This window comes from Rissa tridactyla, chromosome 9, assembly GCF_028500815.1.
Source record: "Rissa tridactyla isolate bRisTri1 chromosome 9, bRisTri1.patW.cur.20221130, whole genome shotgun sequence".
Classification (NCBI taxonomy): domain Eukaryota; kingdom Metazoa; phylum Chordata; class Aves; order Charadriiformes; family Laridae; genus Rissa; species Rissa tridactyla.
This window is the reverse complement of record NC_071474.1, coordinates 16,970,153-16,984,083: the sequence shown is the minus strand read 5'-3', so window position 1 is coordinate 16,984,083 and position 13,931 is coordinate 16,970,153. Positions and strand designations below refer to the sequence as shown.

The window sequence follows — 13,931 nt, the reverse complement described above, 5'->3', positions numbered from 1 at the left end:
GCATACTAATACAGCCAGCTCAGGTGTCATTTCCTTCTGAAAAGACACTTGCCAGCAGGAGACTGTGACTTACAATTGGCTACGCAACTTCTTTTAAATAGTCCAAAATAAAAAAAAAGGTCAGTTCATCCAGGGTGTATACGAAGAAAAGGGTTAAACCCAGTAGCAACTTTATTTCAGGTCAGCAGCTGTATTTTCCATCTCTCTTGTGGTTACATTCTTCAGCTCTCTTCTGAGCAGCAAGAGGCCACTCCTTATCCCATGGAAGTCCCTAATGGTGTAAGTGCTGTTACAGTGGGAGAGATGCCTGACAAGCAATTTCCTAGCACATACTAAATACTCAGAACTTCTGAAGCCACTTATTTGGAGATGTCTTCTCTCACCAAGCATTTTTCCCACCTTTTTCTTTCTAACAACTCATAATTATTCAGCTTCATTTGTTTACCCAGGAAAATATCAAGAATATAAACAAAGATATGTAAATGTTTATTGTAAAAAATACAAAGATTTTGCTTGCTCTCCACAAGAGCTCTGAAATAAAATGTGTGAACAGTTCGGATACTTCCCTTATTTGTGTATGTGTTCACGCTTGAAATGAAAACTGAAAGGGGAAAATGACATGTTTATACAAAAGTGATTAAATAAATACAGTGAAATCTTGGAATGAGAAGAATATTTCAAGGGATTTTTTTCATCTCTAGAATTAAATGTATTTTTTCATTGCTTATAATTTGCTATTTCAGTTTTACTGTTGAATGAATGCCTGGATGCATTATGTGATTCTTCTGGTATTGTCCTTTTTTAGAGCCTTTGCTGCAGAAAAATTTCATGCAACACATCTTAAATTTTTGGGAAGTGTCATAGAGCAATAATATATACTATAGACAGATCCTTTAAAAAACAAACAGCTATTAGTGGCTTAATTAATGTTTGCAATAAGTCTTGAAACCATGAATTGTGCAATCTGTATGCGTGCTTATTTTTATCAACCACTATGGGTAGATTGGTTACAAATATATAATGTTGCTTCATAAAGGATTAAGTTATGCATGCAGAGGCTTCAGTGTTATTTTATAAGACTCTGTACCGGCATCAGAATCATGTCATTTGAGTTCTGTTAAGATCAGTATTAGAGAAATCTTTACTGAAAAAATACATCCTTTTTCTTTCTTTTTTTTTTTTTTCCTTTAGCTGGGATATAGGGGAGTGGTCCGAGTGCAGCAAAACATGCGGCCTTGGTATGCAGCATCGACAGATCTTATGCCGGCAAATGTATGCCAACCGTACCTTGACGGTTCAGCAGTACCGCTGTCATCACCTGGAGAAACCAGAGACAACCAGCACGTGCCAGCTGAAGATCTGCAGTGAATGGCAGATTAGGACAGAGTGGACTTCAGTAAGTATGGTTCGTTAATGTGGGGCATAAAACCTCAGAAAAGAATAAGAATTTTCTTCCACGTGTCACTAATGAAACATGAAATTTGTTTTTGTTTAAAACAGGAAAGGTGGAATGTAAAAAGCCTTGGAAATGTGTGAATTTTACTTCAAGAAAACCCTGCTCAATTATGACCATTGCAGTTTACTGTTCATAACCAGAAAGAAGCTGAAAAAGAGCGATTGAATAGTATGAAACACACAGATGTGTGTGTACAGAAGTACACGAGTTTTCTCAGCAATGTTTTTTTTTAAATACTATATGAAGCAGAGTTGGGAGAGTCCTGATAGGTTTGTCTGGGGTGGCAAAATTCCTGCTCTTTCTCATAGCATGTAGAGTTTAGCTCCAGGAGTTACTTAACCTTATGTATGCATTAAGGATAGAGTCAGCAGTTGCTGTTAATGCAGTTGGTTTGAGGATATGCCAAGACTTCAGATAAATGCGAACGGTACAGTTTTGAGCTTTAATTTCTGTGTTCCTCACAAAAGGTTTGGCCAGTCTGACAATCATCCTAGACACTTGCATGGCCATTGTTTGAAAGAGAAAATACCCTGGTGTTTTAGGTGGAGTGATAAACAAATCTCTTTGTTAGCCATGAAACAAAGCAAAAAAAATTTTAGAGGTGCTGAATTATGTGGGTGGAGACAGACCGTGAAAAATTCCAGATATGTTGATATATTCCTGATTTAAAAATTAGAAATACCTAGACAGACGAATGTAAAGACATGTTGTTTGGTTAATTCATTATTCATGATGAATTAAAATCCATCTGGAGTTTAAAGGACAGTAAAATTGGAATTAAAGGTAAAGTTTTGATTATTTTATTGTGTTGATGATGAGAAAAGGGAGCTGGCTTTGTGTCTTGTTGCATTTTGAGAAGTATTTCAGCATACAAAGCCTTTAGAAGTTTACTGCATGGCATGAATCAAGCTAAACAAATGCTTTAGAAATTGTAGCTGGTTGAATATAAGTGTAATTCCAATAAAATTCTGTGATTATTTCTTGGAAGTAAAATTGAACTTCTTGGTATGAGGAAGATCCATCATAAAGAAAGGAGCAATTGAGTTTGCAAACTCGTTTCAGTAGAACATTTATTTGTGTTTGTGCTTACTGAAGTACAGTTAGGTTTTCAGTTCGGAGACAGGTCTGTGATCTAAAGGTAAGCCCATCTTAAGATTTGAATATGCTTACCATTTTTTCTGACAAACAAAAACTTTGATCTAAATCTTATTAGAAAAAATGGCATTGTGGTAATTTTAAATTTGGAGTCAGCAGACTAGACTTCAAGAGTAACTCTGGAAAAATTGCTCCCTTTATGACATCAGGAATAGGGTATTTGTTTTTATGAGTATTTTGCTATTTAATGATCTCATACATGTAGTCTGGGTTTTGGCCAGCGTTCTAGAGTGAGCAGTTGAAGAAACAGCTGCAGTTTGAAGATGAAGTCTGTGAGATATCTTGCTGTAGGGACTATATTTTACATGATAAATAATAATAATTTTATATGCAAATATAGTAGACATGATGGAGTATTCGAAAGTAAGGAAAAAACAATGAGGCTGCCTTTGGAAGCTCTGCTAGGTACCCTTGTATGCAGGTACTGCAGCCTTTAATCTTCAAATTCCCAGAGATTTTCCCTTTTAATTCTAGAGCGTTCACAGGACTCATCAAAACATTTCATGTGTACACAGCAGAAAATTATGTTCCCATCTTGCTTCACGATCTGGATGCTTCACATCATCAGGCAGAGATATCAGTAGTTGTCAGCTTTCTCTGAGGTTGAAGAAAAGAGAGCGGGAGAAGGTGGCCTTTACTTGTAAGAGGGACTCAGAAGTTGTGTTCCTTTGCATTCGTCTTGCTTCATATCAGCTTAAAGGTCAAGATCAAAATTATGCAGAATATGTCAGCCTGCTATACAAATAGTTCATTTTGATAAGGTGCAGCATGGCCTGGTGAAGATAGGGTTTAATTTTATGTTTTCCAAATGTATCTGCATAGTATACTGTAGCATACTACAGACTGAGAATATGATTTAAAACTACTAACACGTTTTTGTTCCCTATTCCTGGCAGTCTAGAGTAGTTCTATAGCTTCTGTGGATACCTTAGCAGGAATGGATTAGCTGTTCCCAGCTCCCCGATGAACCGCTGCTGACTTTGCACAGAGTCCTGATGCAACCTCCCTTTTGTTACAGTGCTCGGTGCCTTGTGGAGTGGGGCAGAGGACCCGAGATGTGAAATGCGTTAGCAACCTTGGGGACATTGTTGATGATGAGGAATGTAACATGAAGCTGCGGCCGAATGACATTGAGAACTGTGACATGGGTCCCTGCGCTAAGAGCTGGTTCCTGACAGAGTGGAGTGACAGGGTAAGGCTTCTCATTACCTTTGTGCTGACAAATCTGCTAAAACAACAATTAAAAAATATACATCTGTACAGCCATAAAAGGAGTGATCTTATTTTCCATGTTTATCCTTGATCTGTTAAACAGGCAAGAGCAAACAAAAAAATAATGATCCCAAGGGCATCTTGAGTTTGTGTTAGATAGAAGAATGCATAGAAAGGGCAAGTGTGTGGGTACACGGCCAAACATCTGGATTTAGAATTGGCTCTGTGTCTGAACTTCCCAAAATATTGAGTGCGCTGAGATTTATTATTCTGCCTTGCTTAGCCCTGAGTCTCAAGATTCAGCCTCTAAAAGTTTCCCTACTGTTTTTTTAAGGGATGCAGGTTTAAGGCCTGATGTCTGGGTTTAAATTCAAGCCATAAAACAATTATCCTGTAGCTGTGAAAAGAGGGGAACAACTTCATAAACTCAGACAAGGTTGATTCAGGCTTTTTTGCTTTTGTACTTTGTGGACATGGATGTATTTTTTTATTCCAGTAAGTCAGATTCTCTGCATGAAAGCAATAAAACCCGTGGTGATTTACCTTGTTTCATGATTGGGCTCAGAGTTGTTGTTCAGTAGTGATATTTATATGCTTTCAGTAAAAGGCTTACAAACATGGGCTAAGAAAAAAAGCCTGGTATTTTGTTCCCTCTTGTGGATGCTTGCGTATCAATTTCATCCGTCGACGAGTTGAGCCTTCAGTATGTAAAATCCTGATTACATCTCCCTTTTCTTTCACTGGTTGTTTTGGCAGGTAAATAATATACTTTATCATTGAAGCTGTAAGATTACATCCATAACTTCACAGATTCATTATTTAAAGCATTTTGTGGTAGTATCTCTGAAGGCTAGGAATGTCTGGTTCATTGATTATACATTAGTTTGGAGACTCAGAAGATTTTCCACATGTTTTAGATGCAGAGAAGGAGGAACTTTACAAGTAGGACAGGTACTTGGTATGTCACATCATTTTAAAAAGGCTGATCAGACTCATGCGACAATTAAAGGCCTGCAAAATGTTCAGCCTTCAGACAACTCAAATAGATTTTATAAAGAAAAAAAATTATACAATAATAAATCTTTGTTGTTGCCATTTGAATTTTTTTTCCAGTTGCTATTCATTCAGCGTACACTCTTGCATAGCATGGACAGAAAGTTACCGAGTAAAATGCAGGTATTAGTGCAAGTGGCAAAGCAGTGCCTTTTTTTTTTTTTTTTTTAGCTTGTACAACTGTTCTTTGTGTAGTGCTATTAAAGTGATATTTTACAAGAAATGAGAAAAATGCATTCTACCCTCAAAGACATCTTTCTTGAAAAAGCTGACCCAGGTACTATCAGGTAGTGCAGTTCCACCACATAAAGCACATAGATTCCAGTGACGACTCTAGCATCAATGTTTTCTTCATTATTCTACATTGATATTTTGTCCTCTGCAGGATTAAAAGTAGTTTTTGTAGCTGAAGGTTATGACTGTAGAATGTTATTATGCTTATTTATATGTATTAAATGACATATAAAAGTGAAGCAGGTAATGTGGAAAATGTTGGAGGTTTTCTCTTACCACAAACGTTTTAGGGTCAGAGAGTAAAGAATGGATTTTGTTACCTTCTCAGCTTATATAAGTGTACAAATTAATTTCTTCCAAATGCTTGCTACTGTAGTTGGCATTATCCAGCATCGCTTCTGCCAGCAGTGGGTTTGGAGTTTGATTCTCAGAGAATGGAAGGAACAGCTTATTTCAGGAAAAAAGTAGATTCGGGCTAGAATGTGCAGAATCTCCTACGGTTCACACATACCTTATAACTCGGATGTTCAGAGGCGTTTAGTGGCAGAGATTCCAGCGGAAGTCAGTGGAATACAGGAGCTTTGCAAATCAGGCCTTTGGCCATCAGCTTTCTCACTGCGCCTTTCAAGGCTGTCTTTTAGGATCAGAAGTCTCTCTTTGTAGAGGAGTGTGTTTCTGTTGAAAGACAAGAGGAGAATTCTGTCACGGAATGGAAATGGGCACTCCCAGGTGTATGGACTTTGCGTGTGTAATTTCGCCAAACAATTCTTTAAAAATTACTTTAAGCCAAGCCACACTTCAGCAATAAGTATAGATCAGCGATGGGCAGCCACAAATGGTTCAGATAAGCAGCCAAAAGTTCAAATGCTTAAAGAAAGCTTGTTCAAACCTCTTGAGTCCGCAAAACTGTGGTGGAAATCTCACAAGAACAGACCTTCTTTGTGAGATTTATTACATGCCTACTTCGAGTCCCAGCTGGAAATACCACAGAACAGTCTTTCCCATTGTATTCTGACATTTCGGCCGTGGCTAGAAATAAGAGGTAAAAGAACTTATCATAACTTTTGAGAACATTGGAACTTTGAAATGGTTGAGTTCAAACTTGGTTACAGCCATAAGAGAAGGCCTGGCCTGTACTTTTCTGAACCCGTTTTGCAAATACTTCCTGTGTACTGTTGCACATGCAGCAAGTAGGGATTTCCAGAGGCCTGTCAGAGATCGGTTAGGCACATACTTTCTCTTTCAGCAAGGCATATATCAAACTTCCATGTCTGGATTTATATGATGCATGGGGCATTACAATATAACCTTGGTTAATTAGCGACACATCAAGAAAAAGCACAGTAACATAAAAATTCTAATTGCCTTTGCTGCCAACAGTTGTTAAATTACAGGATTTGATAACTGTGATAAATATTTGTGCAGAATTTGACAAGGGTATTCTTTAACGCAGGGAGAAAAAAAGATGAATAGTCACATCTGAGTTTTAAGAAAAGGACAAGATGTAATTTAGGATTGGTGGAAAGATTTGGGGTTTTCTTATGTTACTGAAACCTTGCAAAGTTTTAATTGATGCAAAATCACGCTAGTTGCCTTCATTTTCATTAATAGTTTCTGTGGTTCGGAATTGGAAGATTACGTCATTAAATTTCCCTAAATGTAACTTCTGCAATACAACATATGTGCACTTAAAAACCTGCAGAGTACATAGAGTTGTGTGTAGGAGTTGTGTCTCCTTCCCAGGGTGGGCTGTATGTAGCTTTACTCTGTAAGTAAAACTTGGCTGCCTTCTCACCATGTTCTCCCGCCTTATTTTCCCACAACTTATATTTATGTATTTTATGGCCCGCCTGTTTTCCTCCATGGCATTGACCTTCTTGGATTCAGTTTCTGCACAGACCGATTGTTTATACATATAATTAATCCAAAGTAAGTTAAAAAACCTCCATCTTCTTAAAACAAGACAGTTCTTGATTTATTTTGATAAACAGGTATCAGAATCCATTGTATGTATGTTACACGCACACAAAGCTTTTACCTGCAAAGCTTCTGAGTTGTATGGCTGCCATGTGCACACTGGTGGAAAATAGGAAAGAAGGAAATTCATCCTTAAGAAATAAGCCCTTACTTTCTGAAAAGTATATCCGCTGTTATTTGTCTTTGAAGTAGATCTAAACACCATATTCTGATATGCCCCAGTCTCAATCTGGAGACAAACAGAAATTTTTACTCATGTCAATGGGAAAGATTACAGGTTAAAAGTCTCTAGCAGCAAAGTGAGACTCATCTTACTTTGTATGTGTCTGTCGTTACATTTATTGCTCTATCTTGAGTATAAATAAGAGAATTAAGTTTCATGGCTTTGTCTTCTCCATGATCTTTAACCCCTTTTGATGATAGAGAGTCTGGCCAAACTTTTGTGATATTTTTACGTGCGTTTGTAGAAAGATGGCTTCCTGTCTCATAATTCTCTTAAAATGTCATACTGCATTAAAACGGCAGAATTCCACCAAACTGCATCCATTAATCAGTAGAGTAAAGCTGGTGAACCTTACTGAACTTAGCAACAAACTTGGATTGATGGGAGCAGATGAGATTCTTGCAAACATTTCACATGACTGATTCTTTGACAGCTCTAATTGCTGGAAAGTTTACTTCTCCTATGGGTCAGAAGCGGGAAACTGCATTCCCCTGATTTACAGCAATGGGAGACCTGCCAGTGTTTCCTTCCCGCTAACTGGAGCATTCCCCTCTTGCATTTTTGTTTATTCCTCGTTGCCATCCCCTCTGTTCATTTGTTTCTCGTTTTATGTTTAGAGCATACTCAGAAAAGAAGCCAAAATACAAACAATTCTTAGATGTTAATGAGATTCTGAGGCCAAAATAAAATCTTGGGAAGAAAGAAAAAATGCTGCCCATAAGGGAACAAAATCAAACCAGATCAAATGCATGCTCTGGATTTCACTCTTCATTAAAAGGAGTAACAGCGATGCTTCTGTAATATCTTCCATTAGAGAACCGTACTGTGCTTCATAAAAATCATAAAGCATTACCTAACAGGTACAAGTGGGTTTGTTAAGCAGTCAAATGTGGAACCACCAATGAATACTGCAGCTCACGCGCTCCTTTCGCTGCGTTTTATTTAAATCTGGATGGCTCACGTAAAATCCCTGGATCCTTGAAAAAAAAAAAACAAAAGAAAAGAGACCACCATGGAGATTGTGCAGGCGTTTCGTTATTTTTGGTTATCACTGTTTATTTGTTTTCAGTATAAAACAAAAACAAGATAAAATACCCCTTTCTATTGTTTTCATGTGGGAATCATATGGAAATAGAAGTTTTGCGTTCTTTATGTATAAATATGCAGCACACTTCGTGATTTGCAATGAAACATGCAGCCAGGAGAGTTTTGAAGGAGACAGTGATAGAAAGGTGGCCAAGACCTACAGAGATTTCTGTTTTCTTCTCTAGAGCTGATCTCTCTTTGCCACAATTCAGCTGGTTTAGATGAAAATCAGCATATAAAACTCTGCATGGCAGGGAGGAGCCTTGCTGGCTGGGGCCCACAGTATCCCAGTTCGGTCAGGAGGGCAGGCTCATAGGTGGCAGGCAGGGGCAAACGAGAGTCCAGATAATCAGGCAGGATCATGGTGATGAGGCGGGTCCAAGGTCAAGCTGGGAAATCAGTCCACGGCTCAGGTCCAGTGACGGTACCCAGAGTCAGACACAGCCCAGTGATCCTGGGGCAGGTCCGTGGCAATCAGGCAGGATCAGGGTCAAGCTAGGGAGTCCGAGGGCGGGTATTGTATGAGCCAGAGTAGTGAAGGAGTCCCTTCCCTCATGTTATTTACTTCAGAGAGCATCAGTAATATGTAAATACCAGCAGTGTTACCAACTATGTATAGAAAAAGTAACAGTGCGTATGTAGAAGCAATCATGACCCAGCTGAAGTGTCCAAAAATTCTAAGACCATATTTCAAAACTTTTGTTACCTTGGAAGGATACCATTGTTCTGCTAGAATAAATACAGAGAAGGTTTGACTTCTGATCCAGCATCTACTGTATGTGTAGATGCATTCTAAAAGGAAATAATTTAAATCTAGGTATCAGAAAGTGTTTTGGCAATGCATAAGGGTATTTCTGATTTATACCCCCTTTTATTTTAACTTTTTTTTTTTTTAAGAAATCAAGGCTGCTCTCAACAGTTTTATGTCCTTTGAAAATCTGCCCCCAATCTTGGAACTGCAGCAGAAGTGAGCTTCTGAAAGACAATTCTTCATTTATTATTGGGAAAACAAAGCTTACATAATCCTTCTAAAATCCCCTCTGGAAGGGATTTTCTCAGAGTAGGTAAAATACTGCTAAAGAGTTTCATAAATGTATTTCAAAACATAAATCTTCATTTTTATTTTTTGCAGTAGTGTAACATCAGGAGGATGTTTCATAAAAAACTTTACTATCTTAGGGGAATGATTAAGGTGAGGAAGGTTAAAGTGTGGTAGACAGAAATCCTGCACAAACGGGGGCATTTTACTGGAACTCGGTTGTTATTTTGAAATTTAATTAAGGCTAGCAATGATGCTGAGACCTGTGTGAAAGGACTTGAGGTCTGGTAGCTTTCCTCCAGTTGAGGGCAATGAGCAGGGCTGGCACTTTTCTGCAAGGGAACTGGCACCGTTTGAGGGGTTTTTGCTCTGCCATGCCCTGGGGCTGTGACAAAAATCTGGGCTTCCACTTGTAGTTTCCCAAGTTTGCAGGAACCGGCCTTATTTTCCTGGACTGCTGTTAGAGTTGTTTTCTGACAACTACCAGAGCACTGGATTAGGGCTTTTTTTAAATTTTATTTTTAGTTTTTAATGGGAATGGAAAGCTTCTGAAACTGAACTCATGAGGGAAGGACCTCAGGAAGAGGAGAAATGGCAGACTCCTTAAAACGAGGGAGGGTGTTCCACAGGCTAAGGTTTCTGAGGAATTTCTGCCAATTAAAACAAGACAGTGAAACAAAATATCTTTAATAATAGCACCAGAACAGAGAAGTTACAGCTTGTGAAAGTTCCTCATGTCATACAATGTTAGGTTATGGCAGTTACTGCGTATTAATGCAACAAATCAATGGCACAGAATTGAAAGTAGTGGGTGTGTCAATTGGGAAAACCAAGGGGAGAGGATTCGTTATCCAAACGCTCCCTACTCCCTGCCTTGGGATTTGGAAATCCTGGCTCTCAGATGGAAGATTTTTACTGAAAGGAAGAAAAAACCCATGAAAATCCAAATACTTAATGCAGAAACATTCAGGCTTAAGTTTGCTTTGTAAATCCTTTGAGGGTAGTTAATCTGTAGTAAAATCTTGCAGCAGAGGGTGGGACAACCTTCCCATTTGGTATTTCCTTTGTTATTTGATATGTAAGCCTAGTTCATGCATAATCATTTAAAACATAAGACTGTGGAGATTTTCTGGATGACTTTATAGACTAAACTTGTTGCCAGCTCTGGTGTGCAAAGCAGAAAAGCAAATTAGATTGTCACATGAAAATTACTTAAAAAGAAGAAAAGTATTTGCAGAGTATGTGCATAGTTCTCTATGCATAATGTAATTGAACATCCTTGCAGAGGATAAAATATGAACAGCCACAAAATTTATTTCTGGACAGTGGGTTTGAAAGTTAGCCATTTTATATGGGGCTTAGTTAAACAGTCGGTTTACCTAGGATTGGACTGTTTGAAATGGGTTGGGTTTAGTTTCGTTTTAGTTTACGTAAACAGGAAAATGTTCACTACTAGCACAATTTACATCATTCTTGTATTTTCAAGATTTTGACAAGTTTGCTTTAAAAAGACCTCCTTAGCCACCAAATCTGGTTTGCTGAGGAGGTAAGTGTATTTTACGTATCTGTGTGAAAGTGGAAAATTTTGTTGTGCACCACCACCAAAAAAATGGTTCATTATGTTTTTTATGTGTGTCATTTAAGAGAAGCTTAATTATTCAGTTTTGCATATGGAGGAAGAAACCATTCCAAAATATGAGCTTTTTTTTCCTATTCCTATGGAGTACATAAGCATCTCTTTAAATTCTGAATTTCTAGTTATTCTAAAATTGTATTTTTAAAAAAAAAACCAACTGACTTGTAAGCAGTTGAATTGCTTTTTCAGTTTTCTAGGGATTCCATTTCAGTAAAGCTTTGTCCTTCTATTTGAACATCCTGTGAAAGACAAGTTTTTCTATACTGTATGTGTGGAATAAATAAGACTACATGTTTCACACAAATAACCAGTATCCTTCAGTGCGAGGGAGTAAAGAGTAGTTTGTAACCAATTGTACATTCAGGCACTGGCCTGTCTCTTGAGGTGGTGAATGCCTGTATTGGTTAATCCCGTTACTAATAGTGGTGCTATCAGGGCATCTCCTGCCTGTAGCTGACCTACTGGATGTGAACCCTTACATTATTACCGATGGGAGCCACGTCAAGCTAGTGGTCAATTCTGTGTCTCATCACCAGTTCTTTGAATCATGGAATTCTTACTTTTATTCAATAAAATAAAAATAAAATGTTCCAATACAGACTTAAATTCATGCACAAGGAACATACTATTTGTTGTGGAAGTAATACACAGTTTCTCCTAACTAATTACGTTGGATGTTAAAAAAAAATCTGAAATGTCAATCAAATGCATCTTTTTCTCCCATATCCTACATCCTTATTTGTGGTTTTCTTTGCATGTGTAATGTAATTATTTGCAATTGTTTAAATTCAGTTATATACATATCTTTCAGCAAGCTGCATATGGGTTTTTCTTTATTTTAATGGTCTAAATATGAAATGCCAAATGCATTTTAAAGAAAAAGAAAGAAAGGGGAGATTTAGAAAGAATTAAGCAACCACAAAACAATCAAACATGTGAATTGATTATTTCCCTGGCACATGTTTCTGTTTTTTAAACATCAATGGTATGATGCTGCCCACAATAGTGGAATATCAGAGATTTTCCCACTGAAGTAGATGAATGGCCAAACTGTAAGGGCATAAATGGAATTTATCCTACGTGATTTATGGATGACTTACATGCTGTCTCCAAATATGTGACATAGGAATCTTCATATCACTATTTATTAAGAGCTTTCAGAATTTAGCAGTGAAAAGTTGAGAATGGTGAATGTTAGTTACTGGGAAATCATTTCATTAGAAAGCAACATTGAATTTACAAAAACTTCTATGGCCACCTCTTCTGCTAAAACTAATTAACAGCTTACAATTGAAACAGGTTGGGCAATAATTAGTGGTAGTTACACTTATCTGCCGAGGATTTACCTGACTATTTTGAAACCACCTGTCAAAAAATTTTGTATTTTTCTACTGTCTACTTTATTGTGCTGTTATGCTCTGTCAGCTTGTTACATTGAAGAGTTCAGTGAGAGAAATGACACACTATGCAGTCATTTTACTACCAATGCCCTCAGAGTCTCCCTGCCCTCCTCCTCATCACCAGTGTAAGATAAGAGTTCACCTGCCTGACAGCTTGAGTGGTTGGAGGAGAAACTCCTAAAATGATTCCAAGTCTTAAAGAGACTGCCGTCTGAAAAGCTGCTTATTGAAATTACCCCTTCTCAGTTCTATTAATTGGTATGCATAAAGATGAATAAAATGAAAGCTGAAAGAGTTTACAGACAGGAAGAAGGAAGGAAAAGTAAGAAAGCTAATAAAAAGCTATAAAAATTAGATTTCTTTCTTTCCTAATGTTTCGATTTCTTTCATTTGTGACTGTGAAGGACAGCTACTATGTGTAGTATGAAAGTGTAAGAATGAATTAGAGGTAAAAATTAGAGGTAAAACCATCTGAATTAGAGGTAAAAATAATGGACTTTGCATAAATTCGTTGACTTTTCATGATTGTTGCTTCTCCTCATTTCATTGTGCAGTCCGGAGGACAGACTAATGAACATGTTCTGTCTTTTGGTCCACAGTGTTCTGCAGAATGTGGTGACGGCGTCCGTACGCGTTCAGTGGTTTGTATGACGAACCATGTCAGCAGTTTGCCTCTGGAAGGCTGCGGCAATAACAGACCCTCTGAAACAACTTCCTGTAATAATGGGCCCTGTGCTGGTAAAGTGGAGTGGTTTGCTGGGGGCTGGACACAGGTAAGCTCTATATCTAACATATGTATTTGTTTCCTGCCGGTATTTTAATTTAAAAAATGTATTTTTGTGCAATGAAAATGCGTGCCATAAGGTATTTCTACATCTCTGTGGAATATTTGGATGATTTTTTTCTCTATTTTGCTGAGTTGATGCTCAATACTTTTCAGCACCTGCTGTTTTTATACTTTGATGAAAATAAGATTTTGTTCTTCTTTTCCTCTGTACCTTTGTTTTTATTTCTCATCTCCTAACCCAGTGTATTTATAAAATGAAAGATAACAGAAAGCTGCTTAGCATATTCAGGTGAACACTAAAGCAACAGATTTACACCTTTTAAAGTAGAGCCTTTGTGATCATGCATACCTGTAGGGAGATACACATTTATATAGGGAATTTCCAAAAGATAAATAAGAGAAAGAACAATGGTTAAGCCCAAAAGTTAGCTTCAGTATTGTTGTTCTGAAATTCATGATTATAGGTGAAAAGAACAAAACTTGGTTTGTGACCTGTATCCTGATGCTCTTTTGTCAAGGTGAATTCTTCCCTTGATCTGCATCTCATTAGTCCTTCTTGTTTTAAATAAACGTTTATGTTGTCATGAGCAAGGCCATTTCAGAAGCTGATGCCCAGACATTTATGTCCCTTTGTGTAGGCTCCCATAACAGCCTGGAGAGCCTTTCCATTTGC

The 13,931-nt window shown here is 37.6% G+C and overlaps 1 protein-coding gene across 7 annotated transcripts in view; it reads left to right on the top strand.

The window, feature by feature from the left end:
- The window catches only part of THSD4 (thrombospondin type 1 domain containing 4), a 331,149-nt gene that overhangs the window by 304,218 nt on the left and 13,000 nt on the right, over positions 1 to 13,931 (top strand). For all 7 annotated transcript variants that reach the window (XM_054213910.1, XM_054213911.1, XM_054213909.1 and 4 more), the window contains 3 exons: positions 1,192 to 1,396; positions 3,630 to 3,803; positions 13,071 to 13,244. In XM_054213910.1, coding sequence (XP_054069885.1) covers positions 1,192 to 1,396; positions 3,630 to 3,803; positions 13,071 to 13,244 — 553 coding nt within the window. The remainder of the gene's footprint in view (positions 1 to 1,191; positions 1,397 to 3,629; positions 3,804 to 13,070; positions 13,245 to 13,931) is intronic.